Genomic DNA, 16,355 nt, shown 5'->3' on the forward strand with positions numbered 1-16,355 from the left:
CACCATACATTTATAATATCACGGCTTCAAAGCTTTCTATATTGAACTGTTAAAAGGTCTAGATCTAACACACAAATAAAACGTTTGAGGGGTCGGGTATTAGCCTTTCCTCTTTGCATCCCTTTAATCTTCATAATCCCCGCCGTCGTCACCATCATCATAGTCATAAGCTGCACCATCGTCATCTCCGCCATCATCACTGCTACTCGAAGAACTCGAACTTGAGGATTGGTTATCAGACCCATACCTACCTTCATCTCTTCCTTGATCATAAGCATCGTCTAAGTCTTGTCCATACTGTTTCACGTCGTCTCCAAAAGCTTCGACCTTTCCAACTTGTTCACCAGTCCAACCTGCAACATTTTCTGGTATGTTCTCAATATCATCCTTGAAATCATCGATACCATCTTTAAAGTCATCATATTTTCCTTCGACGGAGCCGACCTTCTCTCCAACCCAGCCTGCTGCATTTTCCGGTGCATTTTCGATGCCCTCCTTGAATCCATCTACTTTATCACCAGCCCAATTTTCGATTTTATCGCCTTCGTGGCCTAAGACAGCTCCACCGAGGAGACCAACTCCGAGAGCACCGGCTCCAACAGCGGCGTATGTACCCCAGTTTGAGCCCTTGTCCTTATGTTTTTTGTCCTTGTCCTTTTTATCTTTATCTTTATCTTTATCCTTTTTATCTTTATCCTTTTTATCTTTATCCTTCTTGTCCTTCTTCTCAGACGAATCTATATGAAGGAATCAGTCGACATTAGTGTTAAACCACAAAACCACCAAGTATTTCAAAACATATTGGTAAGAACGTACCACCATGACCCTTTCCATAATCATACCCTCCCGGTCCTCCACTGCTACTACTATGCGCATGCATCGCCGCCGCACTAATTGCTGCACCGGCTACTGCCCCACCAGCAGCATAATAGCCGGCCTGTGGAGGCACTGAAGAGTGTTGCTGAGGCTGTGGATGCAGAGGGCCATACTGTTGCTGCATCACTGGTCTTTCCCACACCGATCTTCCAGTGCTCGTATCAACGTAATACCAATGCTGATTCGTTTGATCCCATCGTGCGATCCAGCCTGGAGGAAGGCCGACGTTGGGATCCGATGGGTTTCCGACGAAAGAAGGCGGGCCATGGGGATTTGAGGGGCCCGGTTGGTAGCCTTGGTTATAGCCTTGCTGTTGATAACCTTGCTGCGGGTAGCCTTGCTGTTGGTAGCCCTGCTGTTGGTAGCCCTGCTGTTGGTATGGTTGTTGATAACCACCGGGCTGCTGCTGGTATTCAGGTTGACCGTACCCGCCGCCATAAGACATCGTGCAGTGCTATAAAAGAAGTGAAACTGTGCGACGGCGCAAGATTAATGAGCGATCCGAAAATGTGGCAGTGGATCCACGGAGAATACGATATGGGGGAGAAATGATCAAAGGGGGATGCAATCGCCCGCGATTATGTGGCATTACAAGTACAGATTTCTTTCAGGGCAAGGAGGGGTATCGCAATCCTACCCTTTTGGTTACTGTGTGCATGAATATAATTAGTTCGGACCCGGACCCTTTTTCAGTGGTCTTCAGCTAGTCTTCGGATAGCTTGGGCCGAAAATGCGCTATACTACTTTTGGGATTAGCGCCCATGGGCTGTTAATGCTCACAGGGCAGCCCGAACTCCGGAGGTCCGTTCTCCTATAATAGCCAGCAAGTAAGAGCTGTATGTACGTAGTATCAACGAGTTCAGCTGAACTCTTCGGGCAGGTCAAATGTAGGTTAACTCCGACGCGCGATAGCCCTCCCGGATATTCCGAGCCCATAATAATGAGAATCGCACGAATATGCGGTAATTGATTGTGAGATCACAGCTGGAGAACGTACGTACGTAATCATTTGATCAGGAGATCTCCGGATTGGAAGCTGGGCACAGGAGGGCTGTTGTTTGCTCTCATCCCATGACATTTGTGCCTCGAGGGGCGCATTATGCAGATTGCAGATTACTCAGATTCAAAGAATTGGGTAATCCCTCGGAAAGATTGGACAGTTTATGGTTAAAGCTTGATTATCTTGGCGCGGATTGTTGCATTTTTGAGGGTGACAACGCAAGATTGTTCATGCATCGTGATGGTAACACAAGTTTCAGAACCAGGACTATACTATGAGATCGTGAAAGCTTCAGATCCTGGCGGGTATGAGTTGGCGGAGCGCACTATCGAGGCAAAGATATGCAGGTTGGCGATCTTTGAGGTTGCACAGGCGGCTTCAGACCGCTTGAAAATTTTATCGGGCCCGGAGAATATCCAGAATCCAGTATCGTATTCTTGTCAACCCGCCCACCATAGCCATAGTGGCCTCAAGGAATAAGGCTAGTTATGATACAGGAAACGAACATAAAAGATGGAAATTGATGCACCCTGCCCTCATCTGCGCCTGTCCCCGAGGCTAGGATGCACCGGTGACGACTATTTTGTCCTTTTTATGAGATGATGCGGATCTAAATTGCAAAAATGATAGTTTTTATACCTAATAGATTCCGTGGATTGGTGGGTGCCAGACCTCGACCGGCTTCTGGCATTTCTGAAAGAATTCGGAGAACGATTTAGTATAAGGTTTTACATCTTTTTGGGTAGATTTTCGTCATCTAGGTCGATAAAATTGATCCACATCATCTCATATGATCATAAAAAGTATAACGTAATCTTCGCTGGTGTATCTATTGTGGCCATCTATTTTTGGTGTATTATTAGATACAGAATATTAGTAACAAACGAGGAGAATCAAAATTACTTTACCCCGCGGGGCAGGCCATCTTGATAACTATTACGTATATACGATCTTTACACTCAAAAATGCTATAAAAATGCATAACACTAGTTCTGAAACCAGGAACATCATTTCAGTTGTATTTCGGTTTCTGTTTTAATGTGGTAAAAAGAAAAGGACGATAGAATTCACGATAGTTGAAGAAGCAAGAAAAACAGTAAGGTAGTAAAAAGTTCATGGAATTCCCCAAGTATTGACAATGTAGATCGATAAAGCCCTAGCTAGCCCAGTAAATCAGAATCCGTAGTCCTAATCCCATCAATGGTCAAAACTTTGGCCCTAAGCCGAAGAAAACCAAGAGTTAACATTCTAATACCAAACCCCGATATCCGGTGTTTTAATAGGCTCATAATCAGGAGCCGTAGTAGTCGTAGCGGTGTATCGACGTGGAGTTCCGTAAGTTACGATGTGCCCTGTAATGGTACGAGTAACTGTGGGCCCTCCATATGGGTATGTGTGGACCTCAGTCCAAGAGCCAACCAGGAATGGTTTGACGCGATTACCCCAAGAAGCGGCATGAGCGGTGTAGAATAGGATCCAACAGCCGAGATAAAACATAGAAAGGAGGAAAAAGGTATAGATTCGGCTGGTTGTGAAGTTGGTTAGTCAGTGTATGTACGTTGTCATTAATATTATAATATGAGAGGACGCTTGAAATAGGATACGACGTACATTTCCCCAACGAAACCCTCACAGCAGTTAAACATGCACCTGATAATTCTTCCCTGCTTATCGAGATACCAGTATTTCTCTCCATCCTCGTCAACAACGTAGGTTCGTAAAGTGGGTCTCATTCCATGAATCTTTTTGTAGTATCTGGACCCTCTCCCACGACGCGGACCACGAGGACGGCGCATTGCTTCCTCATCATCAGACTCTCCATCGCTCTCGAAAATATAGTCTGGATTATTTTGAAAGACTTTGTTTTTTTCAAATCGGGTTTCCCAAAATTGGTTCGAAAGCTGTCTTCGAGATGGGACGCGAGGGTCGGGGTTGATATCGTAGATGGATTTTAAGACGCGTTTCAATTTGTCCTTCTTTGCTCGTGATTTCTTGTACTTGGACTCAATCCTGGGATCTGGCGCGATAAGTTCAACTTTTTCCGCAGCCTCTGATTCCTGTTCGGATACAGACGAAGACGTGGAGTGATAGAGAACTATTGTCCCTCTAGCACTTTCTGAATCAGAGACGGTCTCCAGGGAGCGCCTCCGGTCCTCTGAATCATCCATGGCTTAGGTGAGGTATAGGAAAAAGTAGTGAGAGGCAAAGGCTTGGTGATTTGATGTGAAAGATTGGTAGAGATGTAGTCTTGTCAGTAGATGGTTGAAAGAGGTTTGCCGGTAGAAGGTTCTAAAAGAAGCTTGACAGAGGAGGAAGAGGAGGAGGAGGAGGAGGAGGTTGTTCTGAAATAAATTTTATATCTCAACTGCAACGACTAGAAACCTAGCTAACTTCACTACCATAATTTGCCTCAAGACTACTTCAAGTAGGTATCTACCTATACATATCGAATACTCGTGGGCTCGGCAACACTCACTCACTCTTTGTTAACGTTCTTCTTCAACCTCGTGAGAACCATTTCTTTCTTGTTATCCCAGAATTGCGGTTCTATGCCCTCCAAGCTATCTAGGGAATCGCTTGCGCCACCCGGTGGACTATTTTCAGAACCGATTTTAGGGGCACCTTTAGATCGCTCTTCATTCAATTTATTAGTATCCGTAGGGTAGTCTTGTACTGAGTCTTTAGAGACGGTTGTGACACGCGATTTACGCCTAGCTTTCTCTAGCATCACTGCAGTACTGCCATGCTCCCTAACCCAAAGTCTTGGATTTCCTGCATTTCTAGGCCTTGGATAAATCCTACATTCTTCGCAAGCAAACCCTCGGCAAAATACTTTAATTATGTTGGCGCATTTCGGGTCACAAATTAGGCTTTGAATAGGTGATTTTGCGTCTTTATGGTCCTCTAGTCTGTGCTTGCCGCATTTCTTCATTCGGTGATACTGGCACATTCTGGTAGGCTACGGTTTATGGCTACTTTGAGAGGGATACCTACCCGGTTTGACTCTTGTTTATATGTTTCGCGGTAAGTTTGCAAAGCTTAGATGTATCTAGGAAATTAAGGCGTGGCAGGATAAAGGGACGAGGAGACATAAGTCTAAGTAATTAGTTAAAATTCCCATTCCGGATAGTATTTTTATATAATTACATTCACGTGGGCCACAATCTCATGCTTACGGGTAGTGTCCTAAACTCAGTATAGCACAAAGACGCGGTAGTGACATAACATGATACAAATTTGCGAAGAACCAGTACTCTAATACAAGCTAACGGGATATAATGTAAGTCCAGATCCTACATAAAGGTACTCATCTTCCTCTTCCACTGCACGCTTCGGGGCTTCCACAACCACCCAGCCTTGTGTCTGCGATGCCTCTAAAGAAACAGGTTCCTGGTCAAGCTGTCTTCGCTTGTGTGACCCGCCAAAGTATTCCTTGATGTGACCTTTCTTGTGATTTCTAGTTGACTTGGATGTTGACTTGGACCTCCGTGAAAGCAAACGGGCAAGAAGTATTTTAGATATTGATTTAAGAGTCATGATTGGTAGATTTCCAAAACAGATGTTTCCCAGATGATTCGTCGAAATTTGACTGTGCGACTAAATGTCAAATCACAATAAGCTATTATTTAGGTATTGATGTTAGCCGAATTATAGTATGGCGAGTACATACCGATACTAGTAACTAGTTGTTCGCCCTAAGCGTATGCTGGGGCGTCAGATCCACTAGCTAGCTATGATGCATATCTTTTCGATCATATGCCATTATATCATATTCGTCGATCTGAAATTTCTTTTTCCCTAAATGTCTTGCGGTCTCGGAAGGACGTTGTAAAGAGGCTCTCTGCGGGGACCTAAGTGGCCAAAATTACACGGTATGCCGTTTAACTAAGTGGCTAGCTCTAACGTTACCGATATTTCTACCCCTGGTATTTCTGCAGAGAAACTTCAAAGTTGATTCGTAGTAATGGCGATAGCAGCAGCAGTATTGATATCAAATTGATACCTTTATCGCATGTATGGACTATAATTAGCCGAGTCGATCTCGCGGCGGCGTGGGAAAAAAGTTAAAAAAACCCGAGTTGATCTTTGCCCTCGATCGAGCTTCAGATCTAAGTACGTAAAGTGACTATACTATATAATTCTAGGAAAACATCTTAACGAGAGATATTGAGTACTGGCGCCCTAAATATAAGCTCCAAAACCATCGTGGATGATTTGATTAGCAAGATAATAGCCATGTGTCTCGACGTTTCTGGTTCCGAAAGGCAGTCTGGTGACCAGTCCTGCACGTTACGCAGCCAGAATGCAACAACCAACACATAGCCAATCAGGATTTACGAAGGGATGGCCCTGCGGTCGCCGCGTATTAATTGTGCATGCTGATGAAATATATTAATTTACCGGTAGCGATTTCTTATCTATTTGTTCGCCTCGAGAATCGATACTCGGCTTTCGGAATATCTATATTGGTGGCTATGTATCAATTACTAGTGAGATCGCCAAAACTGAGGCGCAACTTAGTACTGTGTATCAAGCATGCGAACTTTAAAGTACTTTAGTATAGTGTAGCGGGCTGCGTCTACGGAATCGGTATATGTAACTGAGATATAGCTGCCTAAATGATAGCTTCTATTTGATTGACGAGTTATGCTCGGTAAATTTAAACTTTTGGAGATTTGATTACATCGTTTGATCATCAGTACCCGATTTCGGAGTCGGAAATCGCTGCGCAAGGCGGTACTGCGATATCGATACATAATTCTTCTGCCTATAGAACTCGTCGGCCCGATCCACGGGGCCGATTGTGACGATATTCCAAGCCGTGATGCCCGAAAATAGGAGATCAAGTGCATAGATGTGGCAAACTTTCGTAGATCAAGTATAATAAAAGATTTCATTTATACTCATTTTGTTTCGGTGGGCTCAGCATTGTCTTGAAATCAGACTATATAAAGCTATATATTCGCGCTTTATCAGTATAAAAGCCTTTCATCCCAACCAGTTAACTTCGTATTCCTCCTCCTCCTCCTCCTCCTCCTCCTCCTCCTCCTTCCTCCTCCTTTACATCGCCACACTTTCAAAGTCTCAAACCTCCAACAAATTCAAAGGGGACCCCTCTTTGTGACGTCTTGCAACGAGACCATTAAAAACCCCAAACTCTTCCGCATACTTTCCTACATGAGTTCAACATATTCAAGACGAGATTCTTCCTATCGTAGTGGTTTCGTTGGGACAAGACGTCCCCAGGGTTCGAGAAACCCATATCGCTCGGGAGGACCCTCCGTGGGTTTGAACGCGTCGGAGCATTCTCGATCTCGACCCCAACGACAGCATTTCGGATTTAATGTAGAGCCCGACAGCCGGGCCTCGTTTCCTACGGGCCATAGGTCCTATGATAATGCCCGGAATAATACATATTCCGGGAAGACTTGTCACACCGTTTCAATGCGGTAGGTTTAATCCCCCTGACCCGAGGTATGAAGCACGTTTGCAGAAGAACTGTTACTAACTTCCGAGACTCTATATATTACAGACATTTTGATTCCCACGGTAACCAAACATTTTATCGTCGGGAAATGAAGGAGATCTCAAACGAAGGTCACCTTTACACGGTCTACGAACGACATTCCGTACGAGATAATTACGATACGGAACGCCGCCCTCGCGGGTATATTGAGGAAATACCCTCACGCTCGGGTAGTGACAGAAACAATGAGGAGGGGGATGCGGAGTACGAAGTAGAAGTGGAGGAGCCCATGGATGAAAGCCCGCACCTCTCTCAGAGCCCAAGAGATGGAGGCTCATATAGCGGCGGCTACCTATCCTCTAACACCTATTCGGACCCGCCTCCCGCTCCTAGGAGCCCCGCCAACTATAACCCATCTTACAACTCACGCTACTGTGAGTATGAATACGAATACGCCAGATGGTATTCTAGGTGGTCATAGAGACCCATTTGTCCACTCAACCCGCTTTCCAGGCCAGTCGGTACTGCAGTAAAATGCCGAATATAGTACTGTTACAAGGATTTTCGGCAGCACCGCCACCATGCACCATGAACGCCTCACTTAAATAGCGTCATGGATTCAACGGTCCACATTTCGGGTGCAATACTCTCTGCGAGATATCACTAGAGAAACAGACCCCTGTACTGAGCCGGAACTACCACCAGCTTTCTCCCCTAATCAAAAATCGTCATCCCTATACTTTTTCCTTAGTTTAACGACAATTTTTTCCTTTCTGGAGATACGCACATAATAGTGTTTCTAATTGTTATTACTTGCATACGGAAATTTTTACTAATGAAAGACAAGCTTCTGGGTCCGATTGTCGATAAAGTATTATTTTATGAAGAACTTGTCTGGAATTTGTTTCGGAGAATTTCTTTTCTTCACCCGCAGGCCTGATTGGGGAAAGAGTATGCCGTTGGACGCTACGCATTCCCTTCCTCCGTCGGTGTTGACGTTTTAGATTTAATGTAGTGTTAATCAAGTATTCGAAAGACCCGAATAGTGGTCCTTAGTTACGACGGAGTTTTTGGACACCTGATTCAAATACAGTTAACACTATGCCATCTTTGATTATGCTTAGTGATTAATTAGCTCGAAATATTTCACAGATGACCTGATCCGATTCTCAAATCCCAACGGTTATTGCTAAACTGTTCATTTGAACACGAAAGGTCATCACAAGAGCGGTGACCATAACCAATCTAGATCGGACATAGATTAGCGAGAATCAAACTCGTCCCAACTGTCTGGAGTAATTAGCGTCGTTGAATTTCCTTGAATTCTCATCTCCGAAAGCCCAGAGTTTAAAATTAAACTGGTATAATCTTAGAACCGGGGGTGCATATTAAACCAAACGCCTCCAAAACCTTCGATCTTCGGCTTCTTTTCTTCATGCGAAAGGACATGAAGCGCTGGCCCGTGTACCATGAGAGATATCGAAACATTCGAGATAAATTTATCCACTGATTATGCATGTAATGGGGGGAATTTCTTCAAATCAAAAGCCAACCTCTGACGTTCGCGTCCACAAGTGGGTTTTTTTTGGATCTTGAAAATCCCGAAAAGTCCCATGCTAAGCTGACTAGCGCTGGGCTTGTGTTTCGAAGGTCGATCCTGCTTGAGGCATGTGGTCCCGACCAGTTGGAGTCCCACGAGAATATACCAGTCCTGAATAGGGAATCTTCGTTTTGTTCGACTGCCCAATGCGGCGATATAATTAAATCAGCCAAGTCATTGCGAAATAGGGAAACTGCCCCTTTCAGTTACAGCGACTTCATGCTGAGGCCTAGACATGTCAGTGGCAACCCTGGTCGGAATGGTTTCTCGCTAACGGGGTTTAGTTCAGGCGAGCTGATAGCACACCGATACCCAGCGGAGGATTGGCCGTAGACTTGCCCATTGCTGGCAAGCTGATGCATCTGCCGCATTTAATTGAAGGACCAAAGAGCAGTTAGAAGCGAGCTAGGCGAGCTGGGAAAAGGGCGAAAGTGGTGCTCTTTTTTCCTTTCCAGTTTTTTTTTCTTTATTTCCATTCAATTTGAAAATTTCCTTGGCTTGCTGGGTACGGGTCGAAGTACAAATATACACCTTGCCGGCTATATATATCTCTGAGGGCAGGGAATGCCACTGTTTTTGCTGGATAACCTATTCAAGATACCTGAGGCTAGGGAAAAGGAAGACCGACCAATACGTATACTTTCGAGCAGGGTCATACTCCAGATTAACTAGAGGCGAGAGGTAGGGATTGCCCGCTTTTCTTTACATCGAACACTAAGAACTAATTCGTTCGGCAATTTTTAAGGCAGAACCCCCCCGCCCATCAATTTGCTGTCTCTTAAACATCATTCTCAAGACACACAAAATAAACGACAGACGACAAGATGGATTCTGCAAGTTCTCAAGGTGATTCGGCGCCATCAACGCCTGCCGAGTCTACCGGCTCATGGTGGTCAGTAAAGCGGGCTCCTAGCAGCCGCAAAACCGGGTCCCGAAAATCCTGGTATGTATTACTAGTCAATTTTAAAAATGCATCCGTCTTTGGATTCGATCAGTTCTCTAACATGGGGATATAGGATTAAGAATACATTTGGCCTTGGACGTGGTGCTCAGACGCCCGAGAATGCTGAAATGGAAATTTCCGCACCTCTACAAAATCCTCCTCCTACAAAGGAAGTTTCCCCAGTGGCCCTTCTTATTCCGGATACGCCGCCCGAATCAAAGGCGTACGATCCGGTGTGTCCTTGGGATGAACCAGCCGGCGGAAGGAAAACAAGCGCTCCCGCAGTTGTCCCGTCTCAAGCCCGACCAACTGCTCCTCTAGCGGTCCGCTCGAAATCCGAAGCAGCGAGCAGCACTTTGAAGGTAGCAGATGCATGTCCTTGGGAGGAAGACGCACCACTATCGCCTCCGCAATCTAGTTCTGAGGCGGTGGCTCCTTGGAACAGTCAACAGCCCATGACAGTGGTAATCCCATTATCACCTCCAGCTTCGCGGCCGAACTCCGAGTTGATAACGGCACCTCCAAATCCTCCACCAACTTCCAGTCTACCTTCACCGCCTCCGACCTCAGCCTTGCCTTCTCCTCCTCCAACATACGCTTTGCCATCTCCACCTCCTTCTGCACCACCTTCAATTCCTCTTCCTCGACCCCCAAGCCCGGACAGTGTAATTGATGATAATGCATCAGATGGATCTCATTACGACGACGATGAGGTATCTCTGAAATCTCCTTCATTCAGCCCTATTCCGACAATCGTTACACCTACAAAAGCGCTTAAAATGACTATTCCATTCCCGGTCAAGCAGCAGCCGGTTATTGTGGTAGAGGAGGAGGTTGTCTATGACGAGGAGGACAGACTATTGATCCGGGAAGAAGACTGGGGCGAGTACAACGAAGAAGATTCCGACTCCGACAGTGAGCCTCACTATACTTACGACGAAGGATACCAACTCATTGACCAAATGTACGACGAGGATTTCGCGGACGATGTCGATGAGGTCTGTGGTAACCTCGAAATAAAAAATATGATGACCATGATGGATATTGAAGCGGCTATCAAAAACCTATTCCCTACGGACTCGTTCATGGTAGTGCCTCCGAGGCTATCGGAAGTTGCAGTTCCAGCTCACTAACTCCGTTCCGCTAAAAACCCCATCATATCCCCTGATACATACATACATACATTCATCCTGCTTTCGTTGTTTTTTGATGATGCATTTAAGAGCGTTCTCATTTACTCCTTGTTCGAATACCTTTTTACGGCCTCTTTGATCTTTATCTGGCTTCTTCGGTCTCTCTTCCTCCTTTCTTCTATTCTTCTTCTTCTACCTTTTTTTTTCTCTTTCTCCACTCCCCTTTTTTTGGAATCATAATAGATTAGGGTGTTTCTTCTCATTTTGGTATTGAGTCTTGTGGATTTTTCTAGTTGGCGGTCGGTTTAGTTGGGCTTGTGTACGTTTGATACCAGACTGGGAATGTCGAAGGGAACGAGGATGAATAATGACCACATTCACTTTTCTATTATCTATTTCTTAAGTTACTAACTATTTTTTTTCTATTGGGTATCATGAGGCGCCTTGCATTTTAATCTTTCTGTATTAGTCCTAATATATATAGTAACTACTACCATTTTTCTTACTACTACTTAATTCTTTCTTTTAAAGACCCCTAACTAATTCACTTTAACCTTTTTGTTCCCATTCTGCATGCATGCCAGTTCATCTTTTTGTGGATGTATGACCCGCTTATTACCTACTCGTTTTGCGTGCTTTGGGTACGTAATTTCACGGAAGGCTCCTCCGTAACGGGGAGCTTACGGAAGCCACCGAGTTTTATGGAACCGGAAGGAGCATGTATGAGCTGCAGAGCTCCGGGGTGGCCTTGTGATCTCACTGTTGGGCTTGTGGTGGAGAAACTGGACTGTCGGGAATTGGTCAACCCGCGTGTTATCAGAATGGCTTTTTTATAGGCGTTTAACGTTTATGATACGGCATAGTCGATATCAATGCCGTTTTCAGTTGCGCTTTCGCTCAAACGGAGGCTTTTGGCCTGGCTTCGAAGCGCATTACTTATATTTAATGTTCATTATAGGGGTGGGTGTTTATAAATGTATGTATTGCAATTGCTGCAATGTTTCAACTACATTAGTGTATCAGCAGAGCTGTACCATGTGCATATGTACTTACTTAGAAGTAGGATAGTACGGTAATCTTTAAATCCGGCAAAGGCCGCCCCGTACCGAAGTCCTAGATTGGTAGGGTCATTTAACACGATACCTTTGATTCTAGACTGATCACAACTTACCCTTGAATCCAAGCGCTCGAGGCGAAGATCATCATTGAAGTCGGAGTTATCTTCGTATACTGCATACATGTACAAATATATTATATGCCAAATAACTTAACATTTAGAGAATATTCGAATGTGTAAATACATATAGATATATAAGTATATAGTTATTTTCATATGCATACAAACTTAGCTACATATGCATAGCTGGTCGGTTCTATATAGTAATACTATTGGTATATTACCAGAAGTCCAGCCGTGAATGACCCAGGCACTCCTTAATTATAATTGGACAAGTAAAAGGTAAGAAAGAGGTACTTAGATATCGAAGTATCCAGCTATTTAACTTATCTATCCTATAAACCAGCCGCGCCACATATGTGGCTATATACTATGTACTTACCTACCTACTTGCTACTAAAATTGAACCTCGACGTTGATATCACAACGGTACCGTGGCCTTCAAATTTAGAGTTGCCATGAGGATGGTGACATGATTTGGTTTCCAGATGGCGCTCGTAAAGCCGGATATCATTGCAATATATTGAGCACTTACCTAAGCAGGCACCTCTTAGGGGGTAGGTACCTCTTAGTAGGTAATTGAATCAGTGAAGTACTCACATCAACACTCTTGCTTTATAATTAGCAATCATCACACCAAAACCCAAGCTTCACCTACACTTCTTTCTTGACAGCGACTAACCAAAAGCTCCCTGAAGGAAATTTAAATTCGGACAAAATGTCAAACTATCAGAGAAGACCGTATGGCCGAGATGGAAGCTATGCTATTGCCAACGGCCGTCAAACCGGTGTATTTGATAGCTATAGGTCAGCTCCCCCGGCCCTGCGAATCCGCTACTAACCACCCGGCTTGATGCATTTCAAGTTGATTAACTTTACAATTCTATGACTAGGGACCAAGTACACCCCAGTACTGATAGGTACTCGTCAAATATTCACCAGAGGTTCTCGTCTCGAGAAGCTGCCGAGAGGGCTTTGAATAGATCTGGATCATCCAATAGTGGCACCGGGCGTCACTATGCAGTTAGAAGCGGTCGGAACCCTGGAATTTACCCCGACTGGTAACTAACATCTCATCCTTCATCCTGGGAGCTTCTACTTATACCTCGCCTTGCCGTAATCTATATAGGATTAGAGCTGCACCAGAAGTCCTCGGTCACCCTCACAACGAGCACCGCAGGTTTGATAGTCGCTCCGAGGCTGAACGTTATATGAATTGCGAGCGCTCTGGAAGGCTCACACCCGACAGTTCCTCTACCTCGAACTATCAGACCTCATGGTATTCTCTTAGTAGCGAATACGGAGGCAGATTTGACTCGGCGAGGGAATGTGCAAGCCGAAATGACACAAGAAGTGAATATGGAGGTGACTGCGAAGAGAGGACCGGATATGCCTCTGCTGAGTATCTCTACAATGAAAGTGATACCAACCGCGAATACCCTACAGGTAATAGTGGCTGTAGTGGAGGTTCTGGATACGGCTATGGTGGCGGAGAGTGTCGGAGTGGCTACGACTATGATGATTACGAAGATGAAGGCAATGATAGCAGGGATAATGGCGATGGAGATGAGGATGACCACCAGGTTGGAGATTGCGACTATGATGGTAATCATGACGGCGGTGACTATGGAGATGATGGTTGCGGTCACGATAATGGAGATTACGACGACTACGGTGACTACGACGATGATGGCTGTGATTATGAGAGCTTTTGATCCATACACCACCGCAAATACTCTAAATTCGGGTTTCTCTTCTTTCGAGCTGCGCAAAAGCTCTTTTTAGTGGTCGTATGACTATATGAGGCATCGATGCCTAGGAGGGTATTTTGCTTCTTTAATTAAATTATTGCTGAGAGAAGCCGGGAAAGAGCAAGAGACCGGTCAGCCCTGACTTATGTCTACAAACGGAGTTTCTATAGGCTTCTCTGCCTGCGGGGTGATTCTTGCAAGGTGCCTTCTTTCACCGGTCTCCCAATCTAAAATGGAGGAATGTGCAGTTACGCGATTCTATCAATCCAATTTTACATTAGTCACTATACTAGAATAGAAAAAGGACATGTGGGGAAATAGGACTCACATCCCACACTACTACCGTTCCTTTCTTCCATTTTACTCTAACCTGAAAATCCTGGCCGCCGGCTGTATGACTGTTCAAGAAACCTAAAAGCATATCGCTCTCCTCTTTCTTCCATCCTACGATTCCCTTGCAGGCTGAATCGCTTTGTTGTCAGTCGGCCTATATCTACTCCTAAACTGGGTAGTTAAGTAGCTTTAAGTTGAAGGATTGTACTTACATCCCTTAGTAATATATAATGCCTTATCTCCAGTCACTGGATGTGTTCTGACAATAGGATGCTCAACCATAACAGGTTCTCGCCGGCAGATGCCCCCTCGACCACCATCTGGTCCAGCGTACTGAGCTTTCAACCCATGTAGCCTCTCCTGAAAACTAGGCGATAGTCTTTTGTATGCTTGAACCTGATCCGCGAAGATAGTATCACCACCTGATTCCGGCAAGTCCAAGATGTACATAAACTAAGCGGTAATTAGTATAAAAAATTGTAATAGTTTTAATTGAAACCCTAGTCCATACCGTCGTTCCAGGTGGCTGTTCTTCTGTAATAGTATCCGTGTGAAAACTCACATGACTACATCTACCTTTGAAAAACTTACTCCACGTTTCATCTCCGGCCCCACGATGCACGATATGTATTTGGTGGTGGGTCGCCGTTGTAGCACTACTAGGATGAACATGCAATCTACCGAAATAGGACCCAAATTCTAGTGCCTTCTCAATTGGCAAGCTTGCAAAATCCTGGTCTCTAAATACTAGAACCTTCCTTTGTGCGGCGAGAAGAGCCAGCTGGTCTTTACCTGCATCGGAAAGAGAGGAAAGCTGAACACCAGTGATTTTTGTACCAATTGTAGGGTTTATGGACGTATGCTTGCTACCGGGTGGATGAAGGTCTGGAAATGATGGATCCGCTCTGCTTCCTGGATCCACGTGTGTGAATGGCTCGAGAGAAGGATATTTATCTGTTGGCCATGTTGGAAGGTAGTTTTGGTACTATAGAAAATAATTATTTAGATGCTTAACTTCGCGCTGCTGCAGTCAGACTCAACAACGAGAAAGTTAACACCGTACAGTAGCTGGTGACCAAGTATCATCTCCCTTTGTCTCTACCTCGTGGTTATACGCTTTCGGCCCTGGTATCGGAATTCTTGGGATTCCAGCGGCAGCGTTTGGCGTCAACTTCTGCGGCACGGTGGATCCATTCGCCGCACCCGACTCCTGATGATTTTCTGACGACATTGTAATTATCGTCATTTTTCTAGCCCTTCCGATATCCCCACCAGATTCAGACTTCACCACAATATCTTCCCGATGAATTATCGTTCAAAGTGGAGAGAGCATGACATGATTCGGAGGTTCGGAATCTTATATATACACCAACGCATGAAATACCACAATTTGCGGGGAAAGAATGAGAGAGGGATGCAGGGGGTTGACCTCCTTGTCGGGAAGTCGGGTATCGTCGATTAACGAAGTGGAGAATGTACGACAGAAGAATGCAGGGAACGGACCGAATAACCGGTCCAATCGAAAATATCAAGTTGGAAGGTTTAATTTACAAAGAAAAAGTTATGAACTTCAATAGGTATTGAACTAATACTAGCCCTCTTTCACCCCTTCAGGAATATCCTTGCCTTCATCTCAGAGTGGTAATAATTGACCACGACTTGAATATCGAATTCTCCTCCGTGTAGATCGCACGCAATGGCGAATTGCCAGCCACCCGGTCTTCTTGATTGCAATTGAGGTGTAAGCCTAATATTTAGTTTGATTTGCTTCCCCCGATGGTATTGGTTTCCAACAACTCCCAAAATTTGGATCAAAGCTAAAATAAAAGAAGTGATAGAGGTTATAACTTCCGCGAGGGCAATCCATCGCATTCCTTCTAAAAGTTGCGGTGCACTCGTCGACGTGGAGTGTAAGTAGTTTCTCAGTCCAGTTTTGAACCGAGAAGTCGATACGGTGCAAACGAAACTGCGCACACCATTGGCGCTCAGTTTCCCGTGAGTATATACCAGCGAGATTATTACATGCTTCGGAAATAGTCTTTTCGAGGAGTTCTTTGTTGCCGTGGGTGACGTCT

At 44.9% G+C, this 16,355-nt stretch overlaps 7 protein-coding genes across 7 annotated transcripts; 3 read left to right on the forward strand and 4 right to left on the reverse strand.

Moving 5' to 3' along the window:
- Nucleotides 1-123: 123 nt before the first annotated feature.
- AOL_s00043g310 (uncharacterized protein) lies at nt 124-1,321 on the reverse strand (the record flags this gene model as incomplete). The annotated part of the gene is made up of 2 exons (XM_011120796.1): nt 124-737; nt 817-1,321. 2 exons carry the CDS (start codon nt 1,319-1,321, stop codon nt 124-126), a joined length of 1,119 nt encoding a protein of 372 aa, XP_011119098.1.
- Nucleotides 1,322-3,124: 1,803 nt separating this feature from the next.
- On the reverse strand, nt 3,125-4,044 carry AOL_s00043g311 (uncharacterized protein; the record flags this gene model as incomplete). Its single annotated transcript, XM_011120797.1, has 2 exons — nt 3,125-3,401; nt 3,488-4,044. The coding sequence occupies 2 exons, from the start codon at nt 4,042-4,044 to the stop codon at nt 3,125-3,127; spliced, it is 834 nt and encodes a 277-aa protein (XP_011119099.1).
- Nucleotides 4,045-4,352: 308 nt separating this feature from the next.
- On the reverse strand, nt 4,353-4,808 carry AOL_s00043g312 (uncharacterized protein; the record flags this gene model as incomplete). Its single annotated transcript, XM_011120798.1, has 1 exon — nt 4,353-4,808. One exon carries the CDS (start codon nt 4,806-4,808, stop codon nt 4,353-4,355), a length of 456 nt encoding a protein of 151 aa, XP_011119100.1.
- Nucleotides 4,809-7,452: 2,644 nt separating this feature from the next.
- Nucleotides 7,453-7,824, forward strand: AOL_s00043g313 (uncharacterized protein; the record flags this gene model as incomplete). The annotated part of the gene is made up of 1 exon (XM_011120799.1): nt 7,453-7,824. The coding sequence occupies one exon, from the start codon at nt 7,453-7,455 to the stop codon at nt 7,822-7,824; it is 372 nt and encodes a 123-aa protein (XP_011119101.1).
- A 1,943-nt stretch (nt 7,825-9,767) lies between these two features.
- On the forward strand, nt 9,768-11,019 carry AOL_s00043g314 (uncharacterized protein; the record flags this gene model as incomplete). Its single annotated transcript, XM_011120800.1, has 2 exons — nt 9,768-9,886; nt 9,960-11,019. 2 exons carry the CDS (start codon nt 9,768-9,770, stop codon nt 11,017-11,019), a joined length of 1,179 nt encoding a protein of 392 aa, XP_011119102.1.
- Nucleotides 11,020-12,914: 1,895 nt separating this feature from the next.
- Nucleotides 12,915-13,911, forward strand: AOL_s00043g315 (uncharacterized protein; the record flags this gene model as incomplete). Its single annotated transcript, XM_011120801.1, has 3 exons — nt 12,915-13,003; nt 13,090-13,257; nt 13,326-13,911. 3 exons carry the CDS (start codon nt 12,915-12,917, stop codon nt 13,909-13,911), a joined length of 843 nt encoding a protein of 280 aa, XP_011119103.1.
- Nucleotides 13,912-14,079: 168 nt separating this feature from the next.
- AOL_s00043g316 (uncharacterized protein) lies at nt 14,080-15,511 on the reverse strand (the record flags this gene model as incomplete). The annotated part of the gene is made up of 6 exons (XM_011120802.1): nt 14,080-14,205; nt 14,276-14,409; nt 14,493-14,733; nt 14,792-14,814; nt 14,872-15,265; nt 15,344-15,511. The coding sequence occupies 6 exons, from the start codon at nt 15,509-15,511 to the stop codon at nt 14,080-14,082; spliced, it is 1,086 nt and encodes a 361-aa protein (XP_011119104.1).
- Between the last annotated feature and the right edge of the window lie 844 nt (nt 15,512-16,355).

The sequence above is a fragment of the Orbilia oligospora genome (genome assembly GCF_000225545.1).
Source record: "Orbilia oligospora ATCC 24927 unplaced genomic scaffold scaffold00043, whole genome shotgun sequence".
Classification (NCBI taxonomy): Eukaryota; Fungi; Ascomycota; class Orbiliomycetes; order Orbiliales; family Orbiliaceae; genus Orbilia; species Orbilia oligospora.